This window comes from Scyliorhinus canicula, chromosome 14 (genome assembly GCF_902713615.1).
Source record: "Scyliorhinus canicula chromosome 14, sScyCan1.1, whole genome shotgun sequence".
Lineage (NCBI taxonomy): Eukaryota > Metazoa > Chordata > Chondrichthyes > Carcharhiniformes > Scyliorhinidae > Scyliorhinus > Scyliorhinus canicula.
In genome coordinates this window covers 46,348,560-46,365,227 of record NC_052159.1, presented here as the reverse complement: position 1 = coordinate 46,365,227, position 16,668 = coordinate 46,348,560, and the positions used below count along the sequence as shown (strand labels likewise).

The window sequence follows — 16,668 nt, the reverse complement described above, 5'->3', positions numbered from 1 at the left end:
TCATTTCACATGGTCTCGAAAGACGTGCTGTTAGGTAATTTGGACATTCTGAATTCTTCCTCTTTGTACCCGAACAGGCAGCGGAATGTGGCGACTAGGGGCTTTTCACAGTAACTTCATTGCAGTGTAAGCCTACTTGTGACAATAAAGATATTATTATTATTAATCATGAACTATAAGCCCTTACTTGGCCTTTTTAAGGAAGAGAAGATGATACCGCCAATAGCTTCAGCCAGAATCTGATAATCACGGCTGTTGGTGACTTATGAGTGCATCTTTGAACTTCGCCCAAGAGCACAGATTGCACATGCAAATGCCTTCAGCTGACTCCCACTGCCTGTAAGCACCCCTCCCCGTCCCCGTCTCCATCAGTAGTGTACAAAGTTATATTTACATTGAATTTTATGGACACCTTACCAGTGACAGCCACATAGATCTGCCGGTGATCACAAAGTGACCCCACCATGGCAAAATTGCACCACATCATCCTACATGGCAGGCTATAAGGGAAATCCCCAGAGGAATTGCAGGCATATCTGGCAAAACAGCAGGAACTCCTGTGGGGAGTCAGTGTGGTCATCCTAAGGCCAGACCAGTGAACGATCTTGTAAGATTTGTATAGCGGACACCCGGGTGTTCCCAGAGTGAAAATGCTCACAAGGAAATATGTGTGTTAGCCAGGGTGTGGTGAATTGTAATATAGATGTATATATGTTAATTCACACTGTCTTTGTAAGCGCAGTAGACAGAGAAGATGAAGAGCACTCCGATTGCTATGTTTTTAGCTATTGCGGCATCTGTGTGGTTGCGCGTGGACGCGGACCCCCTTTCCCACAGTACAACGTTTGCTAACTTCTCCCAAACCCAGACCACCCCCAGCCCAGTCAATAGTAACAGTACCCCGACCTGGTGTACCAGATTTCTGACATGGTACTCCTTGTCGTATGTCATAGAATCACTTTTGGTGATTGCAGTTCTCTGTATTATAGTCCAAACCCTCAGGATGAGGAAATGGAGAAGGAGAGCCCACCGCTCTCGTGCCTCAACAGTGGACAGAGTACAATCCCCTATTTTCGGATTCCACCAATCCCCCAACCCCTTGATATGTAACAAAAGGATTTAATTTTGATATGATCTATAAATAAAGACTTTTGCGGATGTATTATAATGTTCTGAGCTCGACTGCCGAGTCAGAAAATGAAATGTGATGATGCTGTTGTGTGAATGATTAAGGGTTTAGAATGTTGTAGAATGTTTAAATATGAGATGAGAATAGTTTATTGAGGATAGTTAGAGGTTCCCGATTCCAATTGGTAATGCATGTCCCCTTTGACATAGCGCCAATCAGAAATTGTTAGTTAATTTTTTTTTACCATAGTTGAGGAAAGGATAGAAGCCATGGAACTCGCTGAGGTCAGGGGGCCTAAAGACACCGTACTTGGGTGATCCTTCATGATTTCTCATGAGGATCACAAGGAGGGAGTGTAGCCAACGAAGTTGGCCATTCCCTCAATACAAAATGGAGGAACGCAAAGCTTGCAGGTTAAAATGGACAATGTTTGCAGCACAAGCAGGCTGCACCAAGCCAATGTGTATTCTGTCTGCTAAGAGAGCAGACAGCACCGAAACGAACATTCCGCATACTAATGAGGGAATCTCCGGGATAGTTAACATAGTAATGAAACGATCCCAGGGACAATGGACACAAATAGAGAAGTGATTGCAACAGTGTATGGGAAACCAGACACCCCGGCACCAGCGGGGTTCGAAAACAAAGCACCTGAAGGCCCACCCAGTAGCCAAGAGATAGTCTCAATATTGGGGGGATTCAAACAAATCGATTGGGAAGAGACCCAATCGATTCCGAGCAGGTAAAGGGGTCCACCCAAAAGTGCGCGAAGCCCTAGGACCTATAAAAGACATGTCCCACACTTAGTTCGTTCTTCTTGACCAGCCCTCCTTTCTGGACTAGCCCCTCAACCAGCTTTTACCAAAGAAGACCTTAACAGAGAGAGAGGAGGTTTGGGACAGCAGCCGCCAGCAAGTAAGTGTCTCATAACGATCGCTACCAGAGATAGACACTCCTGACCCCTTTTTAACCCATACCAACCTGAAGTCAGCAGACCAGAGCAGAGCAAGAGGCCTTGTCCCCTGATCCGGCAGTTCCCTTTGAGATAAGTATTGGTTTATTTAGTGGTAGGAATAGTTTAATCATCTTAGCGTGTGCATGGGTAGTATTATAATTGTATTATAATAAACTCAGTTGTTTGAACTTACTAATTGGTGTATGGTTTTAGTGCTTTGAACTTGACCTTGAAACTTGTGGCGGTATCTTAATGATACCTGACGACTCCAGAGCTAAGTAACGAAACAGAGACAAATCGAGTGTTAAGCACACTCACCCAGAACGAGCAACACCAGGGACTGGCCGATCTGTGCGGAGTGCAAACCGCACTTCTTTAGACCAGACAGGGCCCACCTGGGCAAGGCTTCTAGTCCCTTTGAACGCCTCTCGATTGATTTCAAAGGGCCACTCCCCTCAACTAACAAGAATGTTTACTTCTTAAACATCGTAGACGAGTTCTCCAGTTTCCCATTCGCTATCCCGTGCCCCGACATGACCTCCCACACAGTCATTAGGGCCCTGCATAGCATCTTCACCCTGTTTGGTTTCCCCAGCTACGTACACAGCGACCGGGGTTCGTCCTTCATGAGCGATGAGCTGCGTCAGTACCTGCTCGAAAAGGGACTGCCTCGAGCAGGACTACCAGCTACAACCCCGGGGGAACGGGCAGGTGGAAAGGGAGAACGTGACGGTCTGAAAGACCGTCCTACTGACCCTCCGGTCTAGAAAGCTCCAAGTCTCCCAGTGGCAGGAAGTCCTCCCAGACGCGCTCCACGCTATTAGGTCCCTTTTGTGTACGGTGACCAACCAGTCCCCTCACGAGAGGCTCTTCATTTTTTCCAGGGGCGCTACCACGGGGGTCTCACTTCTGGCATGGCTGAGGACGCCGGGCCCCGTACTCCTGAGGAAACACGTCAGGGCGCACAAAACCGACCCCCTTGTTGAGAAGGTGTGCCTGCTCCACGCCAACACCCAGTACGCATTTGCTGAGTTTCCTGAAGGCCGTCAGGACACTGTATCCCTCCGGGATCTGGCACCCGCCGGATCCAGTGCCCCCTCTACCCCCACAGAAGGACCTCTCACCCTACACCCCATGCTGCCGCCCCCTTGCGCTCCTGAGTCGACGAGCTCGCTCCACCAGTTCCGCGCCCCCGCGCCGGCCAGCCCCCAGTCGAACCAGGAGAGTATGAAGCTCGGATACAACCCTCCCTGGAGTCCCCCATCGTACCCCAGCACACTACACCCATCCAGCCACCGCAAGAGGCTGCAACCCCGGTGCTCCGCAGATCTCAGCGGACAATTCGACTTTATAGACTAGACCACCACCCCCGCCGGACTTGATTTTTTTGCAGGGGGTGAATGTCATATAGATATATATGTTAATTTACACTGTCTTTGTAAGCGCAGTAGCGCTATCCTACCACTAGGGGGAGTAGCGCTGGGAGCACTCAGGAACTTGTACTGGGCTCCACCCTTGACTCCTCCCCTAGTGCAGCTGTATAAATACCCGTGTCCAGAGTCAGCCTGAGTTCACTACGAGTTCATCGACAGGTAACAGGCTGGCTCTGAAGTAAGTCGATTAAAGCCTAGATTCACATCGGAAACACGTGTCTGGTGAATTGATGGTTCCATCACAGGGCTCGATGGCGACATCGAGTGAATGATGCAGCGATGTGCGACTTGCCAGGAACACCAGAAGTTCCCTCTGTCAGCCTCACTCCACTCTTGGGAGTGGCCGGGATGCTCTTGGGTGCACCTGATTGTCGACTTCCCCGGGCCCTTCATGGGGTGGATGTTTTTGCTCCTTATAGATGCCAACTAAAAGTGGTTGGAAGTGCAATGGATGCCTTCCACCACCTCATGAATCACTGTTGAGAAGTTGCACCAATCTTTCCGCACCCATAGGATCCCAGAGGTGCTCATAACAGACAATGGTACCCTTTTACCAGCAGGAAATTCCAGGCGTTTATGCACACCAATGGGACAAAACAGATCCGAACCGCCCCATACCATCCATCCTCCAACGGTCTTGCTGAGCGGGCAATCCAGCTGTTTAAACAAGGCATTAAGAAACAGACTGCAGGTTCCATTGAAACAAAGCTGGCGAGGTTTTTATTCAATTGCCGAACAATGCCGCACATCACAACTGGGGTAGCGCCAACAGGGTAAATGCAGAATGTTTCCCCTGGTGTGGGGGGAGGGGTTCTAGAATCAGAGGACACAGTCTCAGAATAAGAGGGAGGCCGTTTAGGACTGAGGTGAAGAGGAATTTCTTCAATCAGAGGGTGATAAATCTTTGAAATCCTCTACCCCAGAGGGCTGTGGAGGCTCGGTCATTGAGAATATTCGGGGCACAGGTCTATAGATATCTAGAAAGGTATTATTAGTTCCTTTCTGTAGTGTGATGTTTCCTGAGATTTTGCAACTCTAACTCATAAGCATAAGATTCCAAGGGTCTTTAATGTCAGCAGCAGAGAGCAAAACTGTCCCGCTTACCATTAGTTGTGCTCACTTATACAGCTATCTCTTGGCTTACCCTCCTAATGTATTCCTAAAAAAGATTGCTAAATAAAAATGTGCAAAACGATGATCACACGCCCATTAGAATCATGTAATGGGGAGGGGGGGGGTGACGTGATGTGGGCATGGAAGCAGTTGCATTTTCGCGAGCCCTGGCTCTGCTCGTCTTTTAATCCATTGTTTCATCCTGATGCACATTTCTTACTTGTTTTTTCTTGGGCTACATATCCCAAGAAGTTCCTGATTGGTCTTTTTGTGAGAAAGAGCCCCCAAAAAATTCTAAAATCCTCAATTTGTTCAAGGCGGTTGGAGTGGGCTGGGGTTAGGCACTGCTTGGAGTGGTGCAATTGTTGCTGAGCACGTTCTCGCCTTGACGGTGCTATCTGCATTGGGCGATGGCTGCCTTTGAAGATATTGCCTTGACAGAGAATTTCGGCTCTGCAGTACAGGTCGTCAGAGCTCACTTCGAAGGCTCGCAGGGTGCCTTCAGAAGAGCAGTAGAAGTGGATGAGAGGGTTATTGCATTAAAAAGAACATTGTCGCTGGTCAGGGGCCGCTTTTGTGTCATCAAAATCCTGCTGCATGGTGTGTCTGGTATCCTGACGGGATCAGGAGATGAGGTCCGGGCGAGATGACCTCCTGAGCCCTGCCCTGGCGAGAGATGAAAGATCAGTTCCTGACTGAGTTCAAGAATTGGCTTCCATGCTTTGGTAATCTTGGTGTTGGGGCTGGGTGCATCACAGTCAATGGAGTACAACATATCCTGTCTGCGAGACCAAGGTCAGAAGGGCCACCCGATCACTGGTCCTATATCGCCCCATTTTTGATGTTCATCGTAAGGAGTTGGAGGTGGGCGAGCAGGTCATCTCATTACCCCTGTCCAGGAACCTCCTGGGCGTCGTTGAGATGGTATGTAGAAGGAATGATTTCCTGTGCTTCGTTTGAAGGAATCCTGCAGAGATCCTGGAGAGTGTTTGTTGATCCTGCCTTATCTTTTGCCTTCTCGTATGACAGGGAAGACGTCTTTATCCTGAAATCTACCTTGCGATTCTTCAAGAACCTTGATTGTGACTCCCTGTTGATCATGTAGTTGACTTTTTTCCTGTAGGGAAGTGTGAAATGTGAGTGTGACGGCCTGTACAATAGATTATCCTTATTCTGTGTTGGTAAGGTAATTTTGAGTGAATAATGACAAACGTGATTTGTGCAGATTTTATTCCTTCTGGTTATTGTGTCTTATAATACTTGTGGTTAGGGGCATAACTTTCGTCACCCCGTGTCGCTTATGAAGAGCTCCAGCACAATGCTACCACAAAACACATCCTCCCCTCACTCCCTCGTCAGCATTCCACAGGAACCGTTCCCTCCTCTTTCCATCTAACTTGCTATCTTATCCTAAGAATGTGTGTATCTCTGAATATGCGTGTGGTGCTGTTGCATATATTGGGATGTTGAGCAATATTTATTTTTCTTAGAAATTTTGAACAATCTGACACTTACCTGCTCCTGACAATTAAAGCACTCTGGAATTAAAACACTTTTTAAAAAACATACTGCCTCCATAGCTGTGGACAGGTGAGTAACCCCCCCCCCCCCCCCCCCCCCCCCACCATCTGTAACACAGGTACATTTAAATCTAATTGGCTATGGACTTTGGTGGTGGTGATGTACTGAGCAGTCGCACTAAAGGTGGCTCTCCATTGGGATCTTCAACTTAGCCCTTTTAGCCCATAAATCAGACACTAAAATAACAAAAACACCTTCATCCTGAACTAACAGCCATCAGAGGAAATGCCTGCAAATCAGCCATGGACCCGGTAAAACGGCAACTGTAAAAACCGGGAGAGGAAGACCCAGTCCTCTGGGAGCATGGCGGACTGAGCGGGTTCACCATCGCAAACGGCATCCCACCCACTGACAGAGCAGTGGATGGAGCTCCTATCAACAGAGCTCCAAAAGCACAGGGACTCCAATAAGGAGAACCTCTTGGTGGTTATGAGGTCGGCCATTGAGATCCCCTAGCCCCCATCAAGGAGGGACTGGTAAGGAAGAAGCGGAGACTAGAGACTCAGGAAGTGATGGTCTTGGGCCGGGAGAGAGCATCCACTGACCAAAGTGATCGACTCACCGCTATCGAGGTATAAGTTGCAAGGTTGGTAACAACTCAGGGAGCGCTCAAGGGGAAGGTGGAGGATCAGAACAGGTCTTGTCGTCAGAACATAAGGATTATCAGGCTACCAGAGGGAACAAAGGGCAGAAACCCGACCTTATACATTGCGCAGATGCTCGGAAAGCTGGGACATCCCTACGAGTACTGGCCACGTCTACAATCCTACCACCTCCAGCCAAGGACTCAAGAAGCCCAGTGGTAGTGGCAACGCTGAGGATGTGGGACCAACTCGGGCGTCACTTTGGTCTGGTTGCAATGTCCGCCATGGCCCCCATCTGCAAGAACTATAAATTCACCCCTGCAACATTGGATGCCTCCTTTAAAAGGTGGAAAGAAGACGAAGGGGTACTGACGGTAGGGGACCTTTATGTGGACAGCAGAGTAGCGACCCTGAGGGAACTCACAGACAAGCTCCAGCTCCTGAACGGAACAAGCTTCGATATATGCAAATAAGGAGCTCCCTCCACACAGAGACAGCAATGTTTCCCCCAGCTGCCAGGACACTCCCTATTAAACAGACTTCTAACCGCATTTGAATTAGGGGACGGTTAGCTGTGCTGACATGTACGGGCAACTACTAGAGGAGGTACGGTCACTGGGTGAGACACAGGAGAAGTAGGAGGAAAAGCTAGGCACTCAGATAGGGAGAGGGCTCTGGATCGAAGCACTGCACAAGGCGAACTCCACCACCTCCTCATGGGCAGGACTGAGCCCAACACAGCTCAAGGTGGTGCATAGGGCGCACCTGACCAGAACAAGCATGAGCGGATTCTTCCTGGGGGTAGAGGACAAATGTAAACAGCGCCAGGAAGGCCTGGCTACCAACAACAACATATTCTGGTCCTATCCCAGACCTTTAGAGTGGTGGACCGCCTTTTTCGATGCCATATCCAAGGTTGTGGAGATGAGGGTGGAGCCATGCCCTCTAGTGGCCGTCTTCAGGGTATCAGGATATCTAGAAACCTTTACAGGGACTGGGGCAGATGCCCTTGCCTTTGCTTCCCTGATCGCCCGCCGAAGATTCGTGTTTGCTGGAGATCAGCAGTGCCACCCAAGGCCGCAGATTGGCTGTCCAACTTGGCACAATACCTTAAATTTAAAAAAAAACACCAGCAGAGGATCGGAGGAAGGCTTTAACATTGCGCGGAAACTATTCACCAGCCTGTTCTAAGACTTGGTTGTGACGAGCAATTAATAAGGGAGGTGAAGGAAGTATCGAAACGGATAACAGGAGAAAAGAAAGGGAGGGGGCGAATGCAGGGGAGATAGGAAGAAACAAAGAGGTGGACACCAATCTGAACACAGGGCACAGGAGCCAGAGGGGACATGGGGTAAGGAAATGCACGGAGGCAACCACAACTACAACACCAAGATACACCCAGTTGGCACCAAACATGTCCCTGGTACGTTTTAATACTAGGAGGGAACATGTATATAATCAACACAAACGGTTGTTGCAACCGATCACCAGCGGCCAAAAATTAAGGGCCCCATATCTGAATAAATTTTACCTTTGTTTGCATAACTGTTTATTTTTTCTTTTTGCATACCCACTTTCTAGATTTCTCTTTATTGTTATGTGATATCCCATGCAATGTTGTTATTAATAAATTTGAAACCAATAAAAATTATTTTTTTTTAAACTCATTGGCTCTCTTGAACTTAACTGGCCCCAAATCATTTTATGAACTCTTACAAACCATTTCAACTTACCTCTTGCTCATTGGTAACTGTCTCTTCAGCTCGCTGCCTCTCCCTTTCGACATATTCCCCCAGCCATTCCACTCACCAACCTTCCCACTCGCCGCTACCCTCCCCAATCCTCCCATTCGCCGGTTCACACCCCATCCCTCCCACTAGCCACTTTCCTCCACAACCCTCCCACTCACCAGTTCACACCCTGTCCCTCCCACTTATCGCTTCCCTCCCCGTCCGTACCACTCGCCGGTTCACACCCCATCCCTCCCACTCGCTGCTTTCCTCTCCGACCCTCCCGCTTGTCACTTCCCTCCTGCTCAACCCTTCCCTCCCACTTGCCGCTTCTCTCCTTGACTCTGCAGCTCGCGCTTCCCTTCCCAACCTCCAGCCCTCCCACTCGCTAATGCTCCGTCTCTCTGCTTCCCTTTCTGACTCTCCTGCTCCCTGACCCACACTTACCAATTATAGCACTCACTGCCTCCTTCCATGACACCTCAATTTACGAAAATCCCTCTCCTGCTTGTCGATCTTCCAGCTTGTCCCCCTTTCCCCACCCTGCCTGTTTGCCAACCCTCCCTCTGACAGTGAGTGGAAGGATTGACGAACAGAAGAAATGGTGTTGTAGGAGAGGCAGCAAGTGGGATGGTCGTTGAGCAGGTAAATTGGCAAGCGGAAGTGTCAACTCGTCAGGAGAGGCGGTGAGTGACAGTCAGGAGAGAGCAGCAAGGTAGCACAGAGGTTTGCACTGCTGCCTCACAGCATTAGAGACCCGGGTTCTCCCAGTGTCTGTGTGGGCTTCCTCCAAATGCTCTGGTTTCCTCCCACAGTTGTGCAGGGTTACGGAGATAGTGCAGGGGAGTGGGCATAGGTAGATGCTCTTTGAGAGGGTTAGTGCAGACTCGATGGGCCAAATCTGCACTTTCGGGAATCTATGAATTATATGGAGTGTGAAGGAGGCAATGAGCAGGAAGGCTTTTGCGGGAAGCGGTGAGTGGGAGAGTTGGGGAAGGAAGCGGCGAATGGGAAGGTAGGTGAGCATGAGAGGAAGAAAGTGAGTGGGACGATTGGGGATGGAGGCAGGAAGCGGAAGATGTGGTGACTGAGTAGTTAGGGAGGGACACAACAGTATGATTTTAAGAAATAAAAATAAAATAGCGGCAACATTATTGGGGAACTTCCCTAATTTACTAACTGCACTAAAACAGAAATCCGCTATTACAACATACTTTAAACAGGGGCCACTTGTATTTGAAAAATTTTGGCTTCTAATTATTGTGTTGTTCAGGTTTTCTTTCCTAGTGTCTGCAATAGAAGAGATGGCTTCGTCAGAACTTCAACATATAATACAGACTGAGGGTTTTCACTGGCTCCAGTACAAGTAAACCTTATTTCAGTACACTTTTTGTCATATTTACGTTTCTTTAATATAAATCCTATTTGCGCCTGATATAAATTACTGGCAAGTCAAATTTCATTTTTCCACATTCCTGGTACATTTCCTATATTACATCAGTGACTATACTACAAAAATATTTTGTCAGCCGTAAAGTGCTTGAAACATCTAATGGTCATTAAAAACACTATATAAATGTAAATCTTTCTTTCACCCTATGCATTATTCTTAACATTACCTGCCCTAAACCATCTGTCCATTTTCCACTGTCATATCCTAGCAGATATAATTAGTGTGGCATGTATCTGATATTTAGGAAGGACAGGCAAAAAATAAAAACAGATAGGATGGCATTGTTAGTGAAGGATGAAATCAGTGCAAGTGATAAAGAATATTGGCTCAGAAAATCTACATGTGCCAATCTGGGTGGAAAACATTAGTGGGAGTTGTTTATTCGCCTCCAAACAGTTATGGTAAGGTAGGGGCTAGCATTAAGCAGGAAATTAGAGATGCATGGGTGCTACAGTATTCATGGGTGATTTTAATATATGTATAGATTAGGCTAACAAAATTAGCAATAATACTGTGGCGGATAAATTGCTGGAGTGCATACCAGATAGTTTGTCAAGGAATCGACGAGGGAATATGCTATCCTGGATTGGGTAATATGCAGTGAGAAAGGATTAATAAATAATATGCTGTGCCCTTAGGGAACAGTGACTATAACGTGATAGAATTCTTCATTAGGATGGAAAGTGAAGAACTCTGATTTGAAACTAGGTGCCTAAATCTAAGGATAATATTAGATCCAAAGAGGAGTCATATAAAATTGCTCGCAAAAGTAGCAAGCCTGAGGTATGGGAGAAGTTCAGCAAAAGAGGACAAAGATTGATTAATAGGAGCAAAATATAGTATGACAGTAAGCTTTCATGTCACATAAAATCATACTGCAAAAGCTTCTATACATATGTAAAAAGATTAGTGAAGACAAACATAGGTCACTTACAGACCAAAACAGAAGAATTTACAATAGAGAACAAGGAAATGGCAGAACAATTAAACAACGACTTTAGTTTTGTCTTCACATAGGAAGACACAAATAACTTCTCAGAAATGCTAGGGAACCAAAGGTCTAGTGAGAAGGAGGAATTGAAGGAAACTGGTATTACTAAAAAAATTGTGCTGGAGAAATTAGTGGGACTGAAAGCCGAACCCCCCCCCAGTGCCCGATAATCTACACCCCAGAGTACTAAGGTGGTGGCCATGGAAATACTGGACGCATTGGTCATCATCTTCCAAAATTCTGTAACAGTCCAAGCAGATTGGAGGGTAAAAATGTAGTCCTTTTATTTCAGGATAATGTTGGTGTTTATTATAAAAGACATGATAACAGGACATTTAGAAAATATTAATAGGATTAGACAAAGTCAACATTGATTTATGAAGGGGAAATCATTTGACAAACCTACTAGAGTTTTTTGAGGAGGTAACTAGTAGAATAAATACGGGTGAACAAGCTGATGTGGTTTATTTGAATTTTCAGAAAGCTTTTGATAAAGTCCAACATAAAAGGTTAGTCTGCAAAATTAAAGCAAATGGGATTGAGGGTAATATATTGACATGGATTGAGAATTCGTTACCAGACAGGAAAAAGAGAGTCGGAATAAATGGATCTTTTTCAAAGTGGCAGACAGTGACAAGTGTAGTCCTACAGGGATCATGCTTGCGCCCCAGCTATTCACAATATACATCAATGATTTAGTAAGGGAACTAAATGTAATATTTCCAGGTTTGCTGAAATGTAACTTAAATGTAAGGTGATTTAGACAAGTTGAGTGAGTGGGCAAATACACGACAGATGCAGTATAACGTGGATAATGTGAAGTTATCCACTTCTGATGGATAAACAGAATGATAGAGTATTATTCAAAAGGTGATAGATTGAGAAATGTTGACGTACAAAGAGACCTGGGTGTCCTAGTACACCAATCACTGAAAGCAAGCATGTAGGGGCAGCAAGCAGTTAGGAAGGCAAATGGAATGTTGGCCTTCATTGCAAGAGGACTTGAATACAGGAGCAAGGATGTTTTACTGCAGCTGTACAGGGCCTTGGTGAAACTACACCTGATGTACTGTGTGTAGATTTGGTCTCCTTATCTAAAAAAGGATATACTTGCCATAGAGAGAGTGCAGCGAATGTTCACCAGACTGATTCCTGGGATGACAGGATTTTTGTATGAGGATTGGATCGACTGGGCCTGTATTCACTGGAATTCAGAAGAATGAGGGGATCTCATTGAAACATATAAAATTCTAACAGGGCTGGACAGACTAGATGCAGGGTTGTTTCCTCCAGCTGGGGAGGTCTAGAACAAGGGGTCACAGTCTCAGGAAACGGGGTAGGCCATTTAGAACTGAGATGAGGAGAAACTTCTTCACTGGAAAGGTGGTGAACTTGTGGAATTCTCTACCACAGAAAGCTGTAGAGGCCAAGTCACTGAATATAGTTAAGAAGGAAATAGATAATTTTTAGACGCTAAAGGCATCATGGAGTATGGGGAAAGACTGGGAGTATGGCGTTGAGATGGAGGATCAGCCAATGATCATATTGAATGGTGCCGCAGCCTCAAAGGGCTGAATGGCCAACTCTTGCTTCTATTTTCAATATTTCTACAATATACATAACCCAACTTAGTTCTGAGTTCAATTAGACTGGGAAACTGAATCACGTCATTGTGTACAGAAATTGAATGTGAGAGCTTTCTATGTCATCATCTGTCTTCTGATTGGTTCATCTTGAAGAAAATTAACTAGTTTATATAACAAATTTCATTAGAATTTTAAAACTTCATTTGAGTAACTTATTATAAAAATGTTGGGGGGGGGTGGTTACTGGGGTGGTGGGGGGGGGGTGGTTACTGGGGTGGTGGGGGGGGTGGTTACTGGGGTGGTGGGGGGGGGGGGTGGTTACTGGGGTGGTGGGGGGGGAGGGAGGTTATGGGGAGGGGGAATAATTTGACTTTTCCTTCCCGGAAGTGTATTTAATTTAAGTTTTTACTTCATTCTCAAAGTAACACGGCCAATGAGCAGAGTGGACAGGGGAAGCCCTCAATCCATCTCATTGCTTGCTCCAAAAAACAATTCAAATTCAACTCATGGTCTCCACAAGGGAGACATACAAGATCCGAGCTGACGAGAAAAGACATCGCACCTCATTTTGGGCTTGATCTTAACCAAAAGGCCGAGATACGCATACTGCAAGTTTGGGGCAGTTTATCAACTGGGCCTTTCCTCTTCCCCGGGTTTGATCAGCGGGGAGCAGCCGCCGGAAGTGGCGTCGGGGGGGTGATCACCTGGTCGGAAGTTGTCGCTGAGTGGAGACGGAGGGTGAAAGCCGGGCATTGGAGATGGTGAGAAGCGGAGTTGCCGAGGGGGAGCGGTACTGGGGCCTGGGCGAGCTATCTGGGCCGCCCGGAGCCGGCGGGAGGGCCGACCGGGCGGTGCCTGGTGGACGGCGGGAGGCCGGTTCCGGAGCGGGCGGGTTTCAATTTTGATTAGTCACTGGCTGCGGGGCCCACGGGCGGGCGGGCCGACCGGCTGCGGTCTCCCGGGCGGGCCGGCTGCGGGCCCCCCGGGCGGGCTGCGGGGTCCCGGCACCGCTTTCTCTTCAAGCGGCTGACGCCGTGCGCCCGGCAGCGTGGAACAACCTCCGGGACTGATTCCCATCAAACGGCCTCATTTACTTGACGATTCCTTCTGGAGTCGAGAGGCCGCCACCGAAAGTGAAACTTCTCATCAGTGGGTTTTTATAAAGCAGCACATTAAAGTGAGCAGTGCAAACTTTCATTGCATTGGGTTTCAGTCCCGCTTTGCTTCAACGGCATTCACGAAAAGCAGCTGGGCACGTTTTCTTTTTCAGCCACCCACGGCCCTTTTGAAAGGGACTACTGCTGTTGAAGACAAACCTTTTTATCCAACCCCTTTCAAAACCTCGGAGAAATTCATGCAACTTTATCGCCTGATGACTTTATTTTACAAGAATAATCTTTATTGTCACAAGTAGGCATACATTAATACTGCAATAAAGGTACTGGGAAAAGCCCATAGTCGCCACATTCCGGCGCCTGTTCAGGTACACAAAGAGAATTCAGAATGTCCAAATTACCTAACAGCACCTCTTTTGAGACCATGTGAAATGATGCCCATATACATACTGGTGGGACTTCTTTACTGGGAATATCATGGCCAGTTCTTCCTTCTCAATTTCTGCATAGTGGTGCTCTGCGCCAGGCAGGGTTCTGGACATGTAAGCTATTGGCTGTTCCGTCCCAACTGTGAAAATCCCCTAGTCGCCACACCCCGGCCGGCGCCTGTTCAAATACACAGAGGGAGAATTCAGAATGTCCAAATTACCTAACAGCATGTCTTTTGGGACTCGTGGGAGGAAATTGGAGCACTCGGAGGAAACCCACGCAGGCAGAGGCAGAACGTGCAGATTCCACACAGTCAGTGACCCAAGCTGGGAATTGAACCTGCGACCCTGGTGTGTGAAGCAACAGTGCTAACCACTAATACCGTGCCGCCAATCACTTTTGTAATATAGGAAATAGTGCTGTGCACAAAGCCATGAGGCATTGGCAAATACTAATTATTTTTGTAGTGATGTTGTTTGAGAAATAAATGCTGGTTAGAACTGCCCTTCAATGAGAAAAAATTTCAACTGAGACAATCCCTCCACTGCCGAACAGTGGCGAGTGTGCGTACCATCTACAAGATGCACTGCATGAACTCGCCAAAGTTCCTTAGGCAGCACCTTTCAACCCCACAACCATCTAGAAGGACAAGAGCAGCAGATACCTGGGAACCCCACCACCAGGAGGTTGCCCTCCAAGTCATTCGCCACCCCGATTACTAAATATATTGTAGTTCCTTCATTGTTGCTAGATCAAAATCCTGAAACTCCCTCCCTAACAGCATTTTGGGTGTACCTACACCTCAAGGACTGTACTTGTTCAAGAAGGCAACTCACCTCTGCCTTCTGAAGGGCAACGAGCGATGGGCACTAAATGCTGGCCTAACCAGCAACGTCTGCATCGTGCAAATTAATTTTTTTTTAATGGAACCTTTGTTTAATGTCTCTTCCAAATGATGGCACTTTTTATTCATTCACGAGCAATGGCCGTCGTCGGTATGGCCAGCATTTATTGCCCATCCTTAATTGCCCATGACAGTTCTACACTACATCTAGATCTTTTGGTCTTGTATTGTCTGATTCAAGGGTGAGCTTGCTACACATATCTGATATATTTTATGATGCTACAGTACTTGCAATATAACATGGAATATCTGATGAACAACATGACTGACATTCTCTATTGAGATTTCAATTCTATATTGGTGGGGTATTATTCTGTGAATTGTGATACCAAAAGTTTAAGGATATGGGTATCATTTATATGTTGATGTGACATCATCTGTAGTGACCTTTATGATAAAGTCACATGCATATTTTAAAAGGCCTCCTTTCAAGGTAAAATATGCAAGTTTGAGTTGAAAAGTGTATTTGAATTGTCAGTTTAATATCAACTGGATCAAAAATCTTTACAATCAAGTGCATTTGCAATTGGGTATCCTTGTGAGTTGGACCATGAATAAATTGAGCATGGTTTGTATTGTGCCAAGAGCAGCTATTGCTGGCTGCTCTAAGAACATTAAGTTCCATTTATTTGCACCCCAAGATTAGCATATTGGCAACAGATCTCTTCTAAAAATGGAATGCACTACAGGAAGACTAAACAGTTGCATAACATTTCGCTGTTGTAAGCTATATGATATTTGCAAATGAAGCCCACTTTTTAGGCATTTGTAATATTGTTGTTACAGTATACCAGAGGACTTAAATCCCAGCTGAAGGACAGTGTTCCTGTTGGTGAACTTGCTCCTCATGCAGGACCCTATGGTGTGCATGATACTTTGCGTCGAGGGTAAGTATTGTATAGCTTGTATGGATATTGATTGCTGAAATTATTGTTGAATAATACTAAAATTACTCAGAATTGTAGTATGACATAGTTAAGTATTTCAAAACAAATAACTTGGTGGGAAGTTCTGTTAAATACCTAGACCAGCTTGTTTGTCTAAGCATTTTTTTCCTCCAAGTTGACAACATTACTGACTGGTTTGTCTTCCTGTTCTCTGCTCTTTGCCAATGTATGTTTTGTGAGAATCTAGGGACAGAGTTATTCTGTGGCATGATCATGGAGTTCAGCCGTTACTGTTATTGCCTTTTGCAGTTCATGCACAAGGACAACCAGATCCCTCTGCACCTCAGTTCTGTGCAATCTCTCACTATATAGATAATGTTTCTCTATTATTCTTCCTGCCAAAATTGATAATTTCACATTTTCCCTCATTATGTCCCAGTGGCCAGATCTTTGTCCACTTACTGAGCCTATCTATATCTTTTTGTAGCCTCCTTATGTCATCTAGACCTTCATCTAGTGTAGGCCAGTGAGAACAGGGTACTTGCTGTGAGTTGAGATACAGGCAGCAGAGTTTTGGACTCAGGTTTACCGACGATAGAATGGGAGACCAGCCATGAGTAAGTTGCAATAGTTAAAACTAGAGGTAACAAAAGGCATGAGCCAGGGTTTCAACAGCAGATTAACTTGGGAAGGCGAAGTCGGGTGATATTACAGAGGTGGAAATAGGTGGTCTCAGTGATATCCCAAATCTGTAATGTGAAAGTTATTCTCGGTCAAA

The 16,668-nt window shown here is 46.3% G+C and overlaps 1 protein-coding gene and 1 long non-coding RNA gene across 2 annotated transcripts in view; one reads left to right on the top strand and one right to left on the bottom strand.

The window, feature by feature from the left end:
- Positions 1-4,212: 4,212 nt before the first annotated feature.
- LOC119977167 lies at positions 4,213-13,243 on the bottom strand. Its single transcript, XR_005463129.1, has 2 exons — positions 13,118-13,243; positions 4,213-5,747 (listed from the first exon to the last, which is right to left on the bottom strand). It is a non-coding gene; the product is annotated as an uncharacterized LOC119977167 (long non-coding RNA).
- Positions 13,084-16,668, top strand: part of LOC119977165 (proteasome maturation protein) — a 29,366-nt gene continuing 25,781 nt past the window's right edge. Inside the window, exons 1-2 of the mRNA XM_038817828.1 lie at positions 13,084-13,316; positions 15,790-15,890. Coding sequence (XP_038673756.1) covers positions 13,314-13,316; positions 15,790-15,890 — 104 coding nt within the window. The 5' untranslated portion in view covers positions 13,084-13,313. The remainder of the gene's footprint in view (positions 13,317-15,789; positions 15,891-16,668) is intronic.